General features: G+C 45.9%; 1 protein-coding gene across 3 annotated transcripts; it reads left to right on the top strand.

Annotated features, from left to right (window-relative positions):
• Positions 1 to 5,758: 5,758 nt before the first annotated feature.
• On the top strand, positions 5,759 to 11,280 carry TRIM13 (tripartite motif containing 13). Of its 3 annotated transcripts, none has more exons than XM_054217675.1 (2): positions 5,759 to 5,934; positions 10,045 to 11,280. In XM_054217675.1, exon 2 carries the CDS (start codon positions 10,048 to 10,050, stop codon positions 11,275 to 11,277), a length of 1,230 nt encoding a protein of 409 aa, XP_054073650.1. In that variant the 5' UTR covers positions 5,759 to 5,934; positions 10,045 to 10,047; the 3' UTR covers positions 11,278 to 11,280. The 3 variants fall into 3 exon arrangements, with proteins under 3 accessions (XP_054073650.1, XP_054073641.1, XP_054073660.1); XM_054217666.1 differs by lacking the exon at positions 5,759 to 5,934 and adding an exon at positions 6,012 to 6,129; XM_054217685.1 differs by lacking the exon at positions 5,759 to 5,934 and adding an exon at positions 6,230 to 6,299.
• Positions 11,281 to 12,830: the final 1,550 nt, after the last annotated feature.

The following is a 12,830-nucleotide window of genomic DNA, read 5'->3' as shown; positions in this document are numbered from 1 at the left end:
CAATATTTAGAAGTATAATTGTGCTTGGGAACGAAGGGTTAATTCAGCCTCTGCCTTTCTTGAATGTGCATTTGTTTCACTGGGGAGGCCAAGTATTTACGACCCTCCCACACTGGAAGCAAAATTATGCTCAGCATGCCTAAACATGTTTGTTGCTCACAGGGTTTTAACTTTATTTCCTTGAACAGTAGCTGCAGAGACATTTTGTCTGGGAGCCATGTTAGAAGAACAGGAAAAAGACCAGTCCCATCCATTTCATAAATGGAGCCGTATTTGGAGGTCCTGCTGAAAGAAAACGATAGTCATTGACTTGTTTTGTTCTCTAGCTCAGAGCTTCATTCACAAAATACAACTGTCTCTCACTAGCCCTGCAAAATAGATCTACTGGCTGCGGACAAGTCTGTTTCAGAAAGGTTGCCTGATATCGCCAAATTCGTGGGAGAGAAGGGAACTGTCTCCCGTTGTTACAGCATGTAATACAAGACGGCTAATCAGTTCTCAGAAAAATAATTCCTCTTTGCCTTCCTAGTAAAAACCGCTGGGACTTGCTTCTCTGCTGCCATGAGCTTTGTGGAGGCATTTACACCTGTGAAAACCAATGAAAAAAGTAGTTATTAAATATGCTGGAATGGATTTCGGAACGTCTCCATGCAACTTGCACCAGAAGTAAATGATGGTGCAGGACTGGAAAATCAAGGTTTGTTTATTGAAAGCAGTCCTTCCACTCCCAGGGTCAGGCCTGTGGTTTGGAAGATGATACAGACAAGGTCTCAGATGAAAAACAGGTTGTGCTTGTACTTTTGAAATCTTCATTATAATGTGTTCTTGTGAGGATTAACATTCTGTAGGAAGTCTTCAGTTAATCTGACGCCTGCCAAGTCATAGAAGAAATGGTATATGAAAATTAATCTTGTTCCTTATTGTTTGATTTACTTTGGAGGTCACTTTTCCTTTCCTCTTTATGCAATATAAGCAAAACCCACCGGAGCAAAGCTTTGATCTACAGGCAGTCACAAACCTCATTAAAACTGAGGGGCACGCTGGCCATGCTTTGTTCAGGAAGGAGCAATTAAGTTCTTTTATGGCATAAGATAGCTAAAAACTAGAAACCGCTGCCCACGGCACAGGGCTACATGGCCAAGCACTAAGATGAGCTAACTCGTATGAGCAAGCACTAATTTGGGGAAAGTCAGAGAGATTTCTCGAGGGACTGCTTGTGAACGCGGCAGCAAGAGCACAGATTGGTTGCAGCTGTGTTTGCCTGTGTGCATGTCCGGGACCGGAAACACCATGCGAGAGCCAGCAGACAGTGGGAGAAGCAGTGGTGCATGGCCCTGAGAAAAAGCCAAGGGACAGCTTCTTCTGGGCAGGCATCCTGGCTAGAGCAGCAAACTTGGACTGCCGCACAGTGCTCCCTCCCATTTGCTTCCTCTGCGTGCAAGGAAATGGGACGTGGCTGTACATTCTTTGTAAATAAATAGGATTACACTAAAGAGATAACTGAATTCATCATTGATTCCCCCCCACTCCGCAGGAAAATCTGGCGAAGTGTTAAATATTAGTTAACTGTGTGGGTCAAAATTCTGTGTGTAAAACTACAGAGCTTTTCAGTACTGCTAAAATAGTCATCGGACACCCTGCAGATATCAAGGCAGTCTCTGAATTCAGACCTCAAAACAGCAGTTGATCATTTCAATCGCTGACGATCCTTCATGGATTTTTAATGCCTGGTATTTCTACAATGCGTATTAAAAGTAGCTTTTATGGAACAATAACAAGAAACTGCTTTCTCTGATCCCTCGTTTGGAGTGTTTAATATAGTCCAGATGTATCTGTTGAAAAGAAATGTAGTCAGATATGATATAGTTGTGAAACTTTTATACATGAGGAAGGTGTTTGATAAACGGAGCTGTTTTGAATAGTTCCTTTATTTGTGTTATCTTACAGCATCCTCTTACCAAGCTGCTATTGGCATCAAAGCTCTTGCAGATTTATTTCTGTATTTAGGTCCCTACAGCAACTACATACATCGTACATCTCAGATTGTCCCTCTCCGTTTGAGGGTATGCTCACATCAGCACAGCTGAAGAAAGCAGCGTGCTTCAACAAGTCACTGTGCCGATGCCGGAGTGTACTCCGTGTGTGCTCTGACACCTCTGCAACAGGACGTGAAACCTTAACCTCCTTCAGTGGGAAGTAAAAGGCAGGCTTGCAGCCAAGGATAAGACTGGAAAATGCCCTCAACTCACCTCTTTTCCTTGGTGTTTCACCCTAGGAAAAAATTACAGTCTCTGCTAGCATGGCTTCAGAAAAGCCTTACTGATGGGGCATACAAACCTTGGGGGGGGAAGCTGTTTTTAACTCCAGCTACATTTATCGATCGGTTTTGTGCTAGACATCATCTCCAGCAAAGCACAGGGGGTGCCTGGGGCCTGGAATGAGCAGCTGGTGTGGCCGAAGGGCAAGGCTGTGTTACTTTTGGCAGCGGGGCTGGCAATAGCTGGCTGAAAGCATTTGTGAAATTATGGCCGGGGGGGGAACTTCTGGTTTATGCTGACGTGCGTGCCGGCTGCCACCGACACCAGCCCTCTCGCTGGCTCATCCTGGCTTTGGTGTTTGTTCGGCTGCGGGATCATCTGGCTGCCAAAATTGATCCTGCTGAAAACTTTTTTTTTTTTTAAACTGGATTAGCTTTCAGCTCTGTTGGCAAACGGATCTAGCCTAACATGTGGCCGCATGAATGTCGGAGCCAGCGGAGAGAAGACATCAGGAAAGCATGACTAAGGGAAGGGAAAAGGATGGAATTATCTCTTTTGCCAGTAGCACAGTCTCCGCTTGGCTTAACCCCCTGTGAATCTACCTCTCAGGGTAAAATTACCTGTTACAGCTTGAGTCACTTTAATGGCTTGCTTCCACAGAAAGGGAAAAATCTTGTTCCTCTTTTCTTCACTCCTCTGATGTTAGACCTGATGATTGTCTAATCTTGCGCTGAACTGATTTAGCTTGTTGAATCAGCAGAAAACTCACCCAGGCATAGAAAAGGGAATAGTGTTCTGCTGGCTTAGTGGGTTGAGTCAGCTCGGTAAAGCATCTGCCGAGGCTGGCAGAGCTGGTACAGGCGAGGCGGGCAGTAGCAGTCAGTCTGAGGTCGCCGATGAACCACAGCATGCAGCTTCAGTCTCAGAAATCCCATCGTAGTAGAAGAGCCACTATCTGGGTTCTCTCTGTTAGTTTAAAGATGACAGGAGGTGCAATCCCTTTGTTTTACAACAAGCATGATGTTTGTCTCGTAAAGCTGGAAGTTGCCACTATTTTATAATTCCTTTCAAACTTCTACCCCTGTATTTTGAACTCTCCCATGGCTGACAGTTATCCTAACACTTCCCTTCAATCTGGGCCTCTCCTTTGAGCCTAGGTTTCCCTAGGGAAATACTGCCACAGACCTACTAATGCTCTTTTCCATCAGCCAGAACTTTTCCCTCAAGCTTCGACAAATGGTTTCTGATGCTGCTTCAGGAAGACACTCTGCTCTCAGATGTGGGAGGGCAAGCTCATAAGCAAACTCCTATTGAAAAACCTCTATAAACAAAATGTTTACAAAATGCTTATAGAATCATACAATCAGAAAATGATTTAGGTTGGAAAAGACCCTTAAGATCATGGAGTCCAACCATTAACCTAGCACTGCCAAGTCCACCACTATAAACCATGTCCCTAAGCACCACGTCTACCCGTCTTTTAAATACCTCCAGGGATGGGGACTCAGCCACTTCCCTGGGCAGCCTGTTCCAGTGCTAGACAACCCTTTCGGTGAAGAAATTTTTCCTAATATCCAATCTAAACCTCCCCTGGTGCAACTTGAGGCCGTTTATGTAGCTAGATAGTATAGAAAGATGGACTTAGATGTGTGCAAAATGGCTGTGTGCAACTATATCAATCAGATAGAATGCCCAAATTGTATTTGATCACGCGCGGGACAGCCGTGGTACTGCCTTTATGCACCAAGCACAGAAATCCTGTGCTGTGTTTGCCCAGAAGCTGAAGCTTTCATCTTTGGCAGGAGAAAGCCCAGGCAAGGAGGGACAAGAACATTTTCAGATGGTCCTAATAAAAAGGAGATATCCCAGGTGGGCAGGCGTCCACTCTTATGCCCATACAGCTGCTTCTGAATTTATAAGGGGACAGCCCAAAGAATTGATGGAGAATAAAATGTACTCTTAAAAACGTACCAGGAAAAACGTTATACGAGAAATATATGAACTTAGAATGAGTGAGGAATCTAAAACGCCATGTTGCTGTTAATATCTTTAACCATAAAATTAAAGAGATTACTAGAATCAGGAAATTCTTGATATAAAAATGGCTGTTGGGAAAGCAAAGACAAGGAGTATTTGGAAGGCATAAATGCGCAAGCATTGGGATATCACTTGAATGCAATTTGGGTAGCTGAGGAGTGGATTATGCCCTCGCTTTTCAGAAACTACCTAGAATTACTTGTTTTTAATAAGTGGCAAAGAAGATGTCGGACAATTAAGCGGAAACGAGCAGAATGTTGAAGTGAACCTAAAGGTCCTAGAATCATAGAATCACAGAATGGTTCGGGTTGGAAGGGACCTTAAAGATCATCCAGTTCCAACCCCCCTGCCATGGGCAGGAACACCTCCCGCTAGACCAGGCTGCTCAAAGCCCCATCCAGCCTGGCCTTGAACACTTCCAGGGACGGGGCATCCACAGCTTCTCTGGGCAAAGAGAGCAGCAGCTCAACCTTATGGGACCATTCCCATGTAGATAGTGGATGAAATGCACAAGTGTGACAGCACTCCGAAGGGGATTTTTGAAAATATTTGTCCTTGGCCCAACTGTTCCTGTTGAGTCCAGCTGAGAGGGCAGGCCAGCTCAGACGGAGGCAGGAGGAGGGAAAGCAAGGAAGAGGAGTGCTCTTCCTCTTCTGGCTGCAGTAAATTGGGGAACCACAGCCTTGGCATGTTATTGAGTGGCTTTTGAAATCTAGATTCTTGAACGACTGGAAGAGGGAGCTTCATTGGATAGGAATAGGGTCTAGCCTGTGACGTTACATATGTGGGTAGTCCCAAATCGTCTCCTCTGTGCTGATGAGTGACGTGACTGCAGTGGGTGAGTGAAGAGCAGGGAGTGATAGGGATGCGGGAGGCAGAGTACGTGCGTTTTGGAACAGCTTTTGATGTAGGCTTTCACAACGTCTAACTCAAAAGTAAGTTCAGTTTGGCTTTGATGCGGGAGCTGTTATGTTGACTGAGAACTGTAAGAAGGGCTGCAAAAAAGTTAAGAACTACAAAGTTTCTCTGTAGTCTGGGCACTTTCAGCCCCATTTTCACAGACCTGTAACTAGAGGGTCCTCCCAGGCGGACATGGGATCCCTCCTGCTCCATCTGTCTCCCTGGGACGAGTTGGTGTCACTGTGTGAAACCTGCAGGTCTGACAGGCTGCGTTACACTCCGCAAGACTCACCAGTAGGAAATGGTACAGCCAGTGCGCTAAAGCAAACAGAAATGTGTCTCCATCCTTTTACGAAGCACATAAGGATATCTGGCTAAAATGATGGGGTTTTTTAATAAAAGCTTTCGGGAGGTGGAAGACGCTCAGCGGGATTGCTACCCAGCAGCGCTCCTCCTTAGGCTGCGCCACGCGCACCCCTGAGCTGCAGTCTGAAGTCTAATTTAGCAGAGTTAATGAACAACAGAAACCCGTAAATCTCTGGGCGCAGGCACAGGCGGCCCGCTCTGGGCTGCAGGCTGAGGCCAGCGGCTGAGGCCAGCAGCAGCCGCCGCCCGGCAGCCAGGCCGCCCGCTCCTCTCCCCCGGCAGCCCCGGGGGCTTTCCCTGCCTCTCCACAGGCGGAGGAGGAAGAGCCGCAGCGGCTCCTGCCCTGGGGCTGGATCGGCGGCCGCCGGCCAAGGTGGGTGGGCGCACGCCGTCCCGGCCGGCGGGCGGCAGCTCCCGGCCGGTCGCTGCTGCGGGCCGGGGCCTGCCCACCCCTCCTGGGCCGAGCGGCAGCGGCGGCGGCGGGGAGGGGCGTGCGGCGGGGCGGCCGGCGGATGGCGGCCCTTGGCATCGCCCGTTGCCGCTGACCGCGCCGCCGCAGCTCGCCGAGGTGAGAGGGGGGGCGCTGGGCCGGACCGAGCCGAGCCGAGCCGGGCCGGGCGGCGGGGGAAGGGGCGGGAGCGCCGGCCTCGGGCCTGGAGGGGGGCGGTGGCTGCGGACGGTGTGGGCGGACGAGGCAGCCCGCTTCTCCGGCCTGCCCGGCAGCCCCGGCCCGGCGTGGTGAGTAGGGGGGGGGTCGGGGGCGGCGGCGGCAGGAGGGGCAGGCCCGGCTGGGCGAGTGAAGGCCGCGGCGTTGTGAGGCGGCGGGCTGCTGCGGCCGTCGCCCTTAGCTCCGTTCGCAGCCCCGCTCCTGCATAAGGCCCGCTGCCGCGTTATTCTCTGCGAGGCTCAGGCTGGCTCTCAGGGCCGCTCCCCCGCGACCCCCGGGGAGTGCGGCCGGACCAGCCATCATTTATGCGGGTGTCGGGGATTCCGCCCGTCAGGAGAGAGGCTGTAACCAGAGGCAGGGAGGGAGCGCCTGCCTGGGCAGAGGGACGAGGAGGCGATGGCAGGAGCATGGGTTGGCGCTGCCCCTGTGTCCTGCGCTGGGCAGTCTGTCAGACCGTGTCAATGAAACACGGTATTTGTGGGGCTGTGGCTGCACTGAACCCGGATTGCGTATTTCTCCAGGCCTCTCTAGCTTTCCGAAGGCTGAACGTGTTGGATCTACCTCGTGGTCCTGGAAAAAACTTTGGCCATGAAATAACAGGTTTAAAGCATGGCCACTTTCCTCAGCTCTTTTTCATCTCCTGGGTACCTACTGCACCTGGAGGTCAATTGTTCCGTGTTAAAATGTCTACTCTGACCCTCCATTAGGTTGTGTTTCCTCTCGATAGGTTGAGCAGAGTAAAGATTAAAGATCATCGCTGCTGGAAGGAGGAGCTCCCATCTCCCTTCCTCCTGCCTTACCTGTACGGGACCCTTTTTTTGCTGATTCAACACCCCAGTCTGACAGAACGCTGGTGAAATTGCTCATAGGAGGTCCTGGCGGGGAAGGGAGATGAGACCTCTTCTGACTAGCTTAGCTGCTTGTGGAAATGCAGTCTGACCTGGTCAAGTTTTATTTAGAATATTTACACGCCATTACAGGAAACTTGTAATTCAAGAGCAGCTATCTTTTTGTTTTGTTTGAAGCTTGGTGAAATTTTGGTTTTGCTTTCAGCCCGCTGCTGGCTGATAAACCAACTTCAGTGCTGAGAAGCATGCTAAATGCATTTCTTTCTGGAGTGTGGGAAAAAGCTATTGCGGTTGGTTTTGCATTTATAGTTTGATTTGTTTTGCCATTCTTATTCCTAATGATAGAACTGTGCATGTTGCTCTTTCTGATGGGTGACATCTGCTGGGTTTGTACCCAGAGAGTTTATGTAGCTCAGGTAAAGGAAGAAAAGTGGGCCATCCAAGCCTGCATCAGAAGTTACACAGAGAAATTCCCAATGGAGAAGCTGAAATGTTGCTGTAGTTCCTCTTGCATGTCCCAAGGTGCTACTACAAAGGGATGTTTCAATCCACAGACAACTTACTCTGTGAAATTAATGTCCTAAAGAAGACAGAAGTTCAGCTGTCCCAACCAGTCATACAAGTCTTCAGTATTTTTTTGTTCGGTGTTACTGCTAAAAAAAAAAGCTCACAGACTTGCCCATTGCTTTTTTTAAAACCCGGGGGTTTTAATGATGCCATATAATGGTTTTGAAATGCTGTTATATTTATAAAGCATAATTATTTAATTGGATAAGTGGGGTTGGAATGCAACAGGACAGTTTTATTTGGATCATGAAACGTTTTTGTGTATGTATTTTGTATTTTTAGGAGCATGAAAGTCTTCAGTGTTTGTCCTGCAATTTTGATGGAACATGTTGTAGTAAGCATTTTCTGCAGTGGTTTGCAGTCCTCACTGTCAGGCATGCAAAGCTGTTTTTCCAGCTCCCATTAACTAAGAAGTAAAATTCCCCCTGGTAAAGGAGACAGACCAGAGCAAATATTTTCTGCACTGTGAATTTCCATTTACTAAAAGATGGAGAACTGTCATTTTAGTTTTGTAGTTATTGTCCTCTTAAGAGCAAAACTGATCTTTGTGCTGCTATTGTGGCTAAAAGCTGTGAGGACAAGTTGGAAAGAGCAGGAGTATAGGGGAAAAATCATTGTCTTCCCGTCATCCCATTTTTTTAGCAGTAGGAAGAGGATGGAAGAGAAATGTTGCTTGTTCTAGCATTGAGAGATGCTTCAAAATTACTTTCTTCTCAGAGAAAATGAAGTTTCTGAATGGGGTCTGTGGTCTTACAGGAAACCTTAGGTGGTAAATGGAATCATTAGACCTTTTCTCTGGGGCATTGTCCCTAGCTGTAAAGGTGCCACCTTCTGCCTGATGACCTTAGTCCTGAGACTGAGTGGAAAAGCTGGCAACTTTTTCAAACTCTCCTTATTCAAACAAGCACGGAGAATACCCCTCCTCCTCGTCACTGGAAAGGCATGGGAGGTTTGCTTATGCCTCTCAAGAATGGCTTTTCCTGTGAAGCCTAGCTGGGACTGTATCGGTCCTCTTGTGAAAGAAACTCAGAATTGACCTCGCCTTTCTTCCCTGTAGTGATCTTTGCTTTCCTTGAATCAGTGGTATTGATTTTATTGCTCTTCTTGTCCTGTGCAGCATGGATCTTCCCTTGCAGCTGTCCTCTTGGCTCCCACGACACCACTTTATATTTCGTTGAGGGGACAGAAACCTTAGTAATAACATCAAAACTAATTAAAAGAGCTTATTCATATGCCTTGCTGTCACAGCAGTACTTTGATGCTCTTTTCTGTGTTGGCTCTTTTAATTTATAATTTTATTACATATATATATACAAATACATATTGTATAATACGGAAGGAATTTATTCAAGGGAAGCATCTTTCTAATTATAGCTCAAAACTAAGTGAGAGTTTTGGCTGATACAAACTGTCACCCATTTTGGTCTTTATTAGCAATTTGTTTTCTTAGAGCATGCTATAAGTTATAAGGTGTCTGCATCTGAGAACTTGGCTTTGGTTAGAGGCACTGGGGGGGTAGTGCGCTGGATCACTTCGCTGAGACTTCCCAGTAGAAAGGGCTACATGATAAATCCTCTTCTGTAGGTGCTGTCCACAAAAAGAAATTGCCAAGGCATGAATGCTGTGAGAATGGAATTGGAAATAGAGATTGCAAATGAGTGAAAATGGTTAACAGTTTTGTTTCATGATGAGTTATCAAGGATTATGGGCAGCGGTCCTTTAAGTATTTTAACTTTGTGCCGAATACGGTCACTTGGTTATTTACAAATATTGCAGGAGCAAGAGAAAAGGTAACTTTTTTAAGTGAATGGTGACTCTCCTTTGGCTTTGCAGGTAGAGCAAAGAGCCACATCACATCTTCTGTAGCTGAAGAAATTCTGAAGCTGGGCTTTTTCAGTCACCTGTAACACTGCCTTCTTACGGTAGCAGTGCAGGGGTTTGAAACTGTGAGGTTTGGATGAGTTAAACAACCAGAGAGTAATCAAATCTTAGCAGGGTGTATCGGCTGGGTATCTTTTGTGAAAATCCAGTTTCTGGGTATTGCATCAGTGAGGAAAGATGTAAGTGTTGAACTGTTATTATGAGCACATGAGTTATTTTCATTCGAAGTCCTTGCTGGGTTTGGCAAGCCATCTTTTCCTGCATTTCTAGCTGAGAATCCAAACGTGGTTCACTTGGACACCGCGTTGTTCATGTGCCTGCCATCTGGTGGCCAGATACCACAGCTAACTGGACTGGCTGCAAAAACCCAGCTGAGGCTCTGTCTTAAGGATAGTGGAGAAAAAAGTAGATCCTTTTGTTACTGAGATGTGTCTCAGGTGGAGATTGGGTTTTGCATGGTTTCTCTGGAGGAGAAATAAATTTTTGTAAGTTTTGTTACCATCTTTCTTCTCTTTTCTAGGATATGATGGAGCTCCTAGAGGAAGATCTCACCTGTCCCATTTGCTGTAGCCTGTTTGATGATCCTCGTGTCCTGCCCTGTTCACACAATTTCTGCAGAAAGTGTCTGGAAGGAATCCTTGAAGGAAATGTGCGGAATGTGCTTTGGAGGCCATCCCCTTTCAAGTGCCCCACGTGCAGGAAGGAAACTCCTGTTACTGGAGTCAACAGCTTGCAGGTCAACTATTCCCTGAAAGGTATTGTGGAGAAGTATAACAAAATCAAAGTGACTCCGAAAATGCCTGTGTGCAAAGTGCACAGCGGGCAACCCCTCAACATTTTTTGCCGGACAGACATGCAGCTGATCTGTGGGGTTTGTGCCACCCGTGGTGACCACACAAAGCATGTTTTCTGTTCTATTGAAGAAGCTTATTCCCAGGAGAAGCGGGCTTTTGAAACCCTGTTTCAGGGCTTTGAAACTTGGCGTTGTGGAGATGCCCTCTCGCGGCTGGATACCTTAGAAACCAGTAAGAGGAAAGCTCTGCAGATGCTGACCAAAGATTCTGACAAAGTGAAGGAGTTCTTTGAGAAGCTGCAGCACACGCTGGAGCAGAAACGAAATGAGATTCTCTCTGACTTTGAGACCATGAAGCTTGCAGTCATGCAGGCCTATGATCCAGAAATCAATAAACTGAACACAATTCTGCAAGAGCAACGGATGGCTTTTAACATCGCAGAGGCCTTCAAAGATGTGTCTGAACCCATTATATTTCTGCAACAGATGCAGGAGTTCAGGGAAAAAATCAAGGTGCTCAAAGAAACCCCTTTACCTTGTTCCAGCGTGGACATCAGCCCTACAATGAAGAGCTTTGATACCAGCCAGTGGAATGGAATAAAACTAGTTGATGTGGACAAACTTTCCTTGCCTCAGGAAAACAACACTCTTAAATTCAAGATTCCCTCGGTCTTTTCGCGCAGATTTATAGTGACCTCTCTTATTTGCTTGCTTATTCTTGCTGTTACCAGAATGTCCTTTGTGGAGTCAGTCGTTGACAATCTCCAGTGCTGGAAATCTCAGTTCTTTACAATTAGCTTGTCCTATTTGGCAGATACAGTGGAGATAGCAGATCATGCAGTCTTTTACTGGGAACAGATGACAGATGGAGCTTCACTTCTAAGAGAAAAGTGTAAAAACTATACATTGGTGGTACTGGATAATGTTGCACAGTTTGTGTGCAAGTATAAACTGTTGTGAAGTCCCTGCTGAAATATAAGAACTGAGAGAGATCTGGTGAAGAAAACATAGAACCTCTTAAAATTAATTGGGTTTTTAAGACTTCCAGTAAAAACATTCAAAGAATCAAAATGTTTCCAAAACGTTCATACTGCTCACATATTTTGAGCACTGATAAACTGGAAGATGAAATGAAGCTTTGAAAAACACATTGTTTCTGGATTCTTCTTCCAGTGGTGATTATAGGAATATTATTCACTATAAATCATTTTTATTACCAAAATATAGGGCCAAACTGTGTACTTAGTTTAATGTTAATGTAATTGTAGAATAAGATAAAAAGTGTCACTTCCTAAAACATGAGAAAAAATTTTTTGTCTAACTGGGAGGTGGTTTGGAAAGAGGAAGAACAGTTGGAATGGAGAAGAGCGCTACACTGAGAGGCTTGTTGAGGACTGCCCTTCCACTGCAAAATACAAAGAGCATCATTCACATTCGGGAACCACTTTCTATCTGAGGATGTTACCTCTCACTGAAATAGATATATGTATTTTTTTGTATAACCAAATGTTGTAATTACCCCGTGCATTCAGATTACTGTAGATATTGGTTATTGTTTACATGTTCTATACAAAAATGTATCTTCAGGGCAAGCATAAATTCTAGGGGTAAGAAAAATCAGTTGAGGCTGGTAAGAGAAGAACAAGGTGCAATATAGTATGTACTTTGCAGGTAGTACATACTTTGCAGTTTACTTTTCCAACATCAAATTGTTGGGGTGACTGAGCTGTCTTCTTAGATCCATGTTCCTCTGAAGCCACGCATTCTTAAAAGGTGGCCTTAGTGTGAGCAGTTCAGTGCAGTGCAAAGCACGCAGGGATCAGCCACAGGAAGGCGGCTCGTGCTGTAGCTCTGCCAAGGTGGTGGCAGGTAGAGCAGTTTCTGTCATGTCCCTCTCTGTCTCTCCAGATTGTAATTCAGGTTGCTGGGGAAAAAGGTGGGATGATTCCTTGGAACAGAGTGCGTGACGTGACAGGAGTATGGATGTTGTTGGTGTTTGGAAGTGCTTTAGCACTCGAACATATGTAGGCTCTCCTACTGTTACTGTATTTTTGTGTACCTTGTTTCAGGAATTAATTGAACTTTCTGAGTGTATTGACTTGGCTGGAGGATAACAGTGATTTAAAGTGAACCGTAAGCTTGAGTTCTCTGAAGTGCCCTTCTTTAAGAGCACGTGATACTGAAATATATTGCTTGAAGCACATCTAACCTCTTTTTGCAGTGGTTCTATGAACAGCAATATATAGAATGAAAACATTTAGTTGACATTTCCAGGAAACAAATGTAATTCGTGTCCTACTTCGTGGATATTCATTGGCCTCTCTCAAGGTTTAATAAGTTGTGACGGTCAAGTTACTGTCTTCCTTCACTGTCAGTCCCTGCAAGCTGTTAATTTCAAAAATTAAACATTAAATTCCAAGAATCAAAGTTTCCGAGCAACCGAGCCCTGCAAACAAAACGATTGTGCATGATATTTACATCTTTGTTGCCTGGGAGTCCTGTCGCTGCTCCAC

The sequence above is a fragment of the Rissa tridactyla genome, chromosome 1, assembly GCF_028500815.1.
Source record: "Rissa tridactyla isolate bRisTri1 chromosome 1, bRisTri1.patW.cur.20221130, whole genome shotgun sequence".
NCBI lineage: Eukaryota > Metazoa > Chordata > Aves > Charadriiformes > Laridae > Rissa > Rissa tridactyla.
Note: the sequence above shows the minus strand (reverse complement) of the source record. Positions and strands in the feature narration are given on the sequence as shown.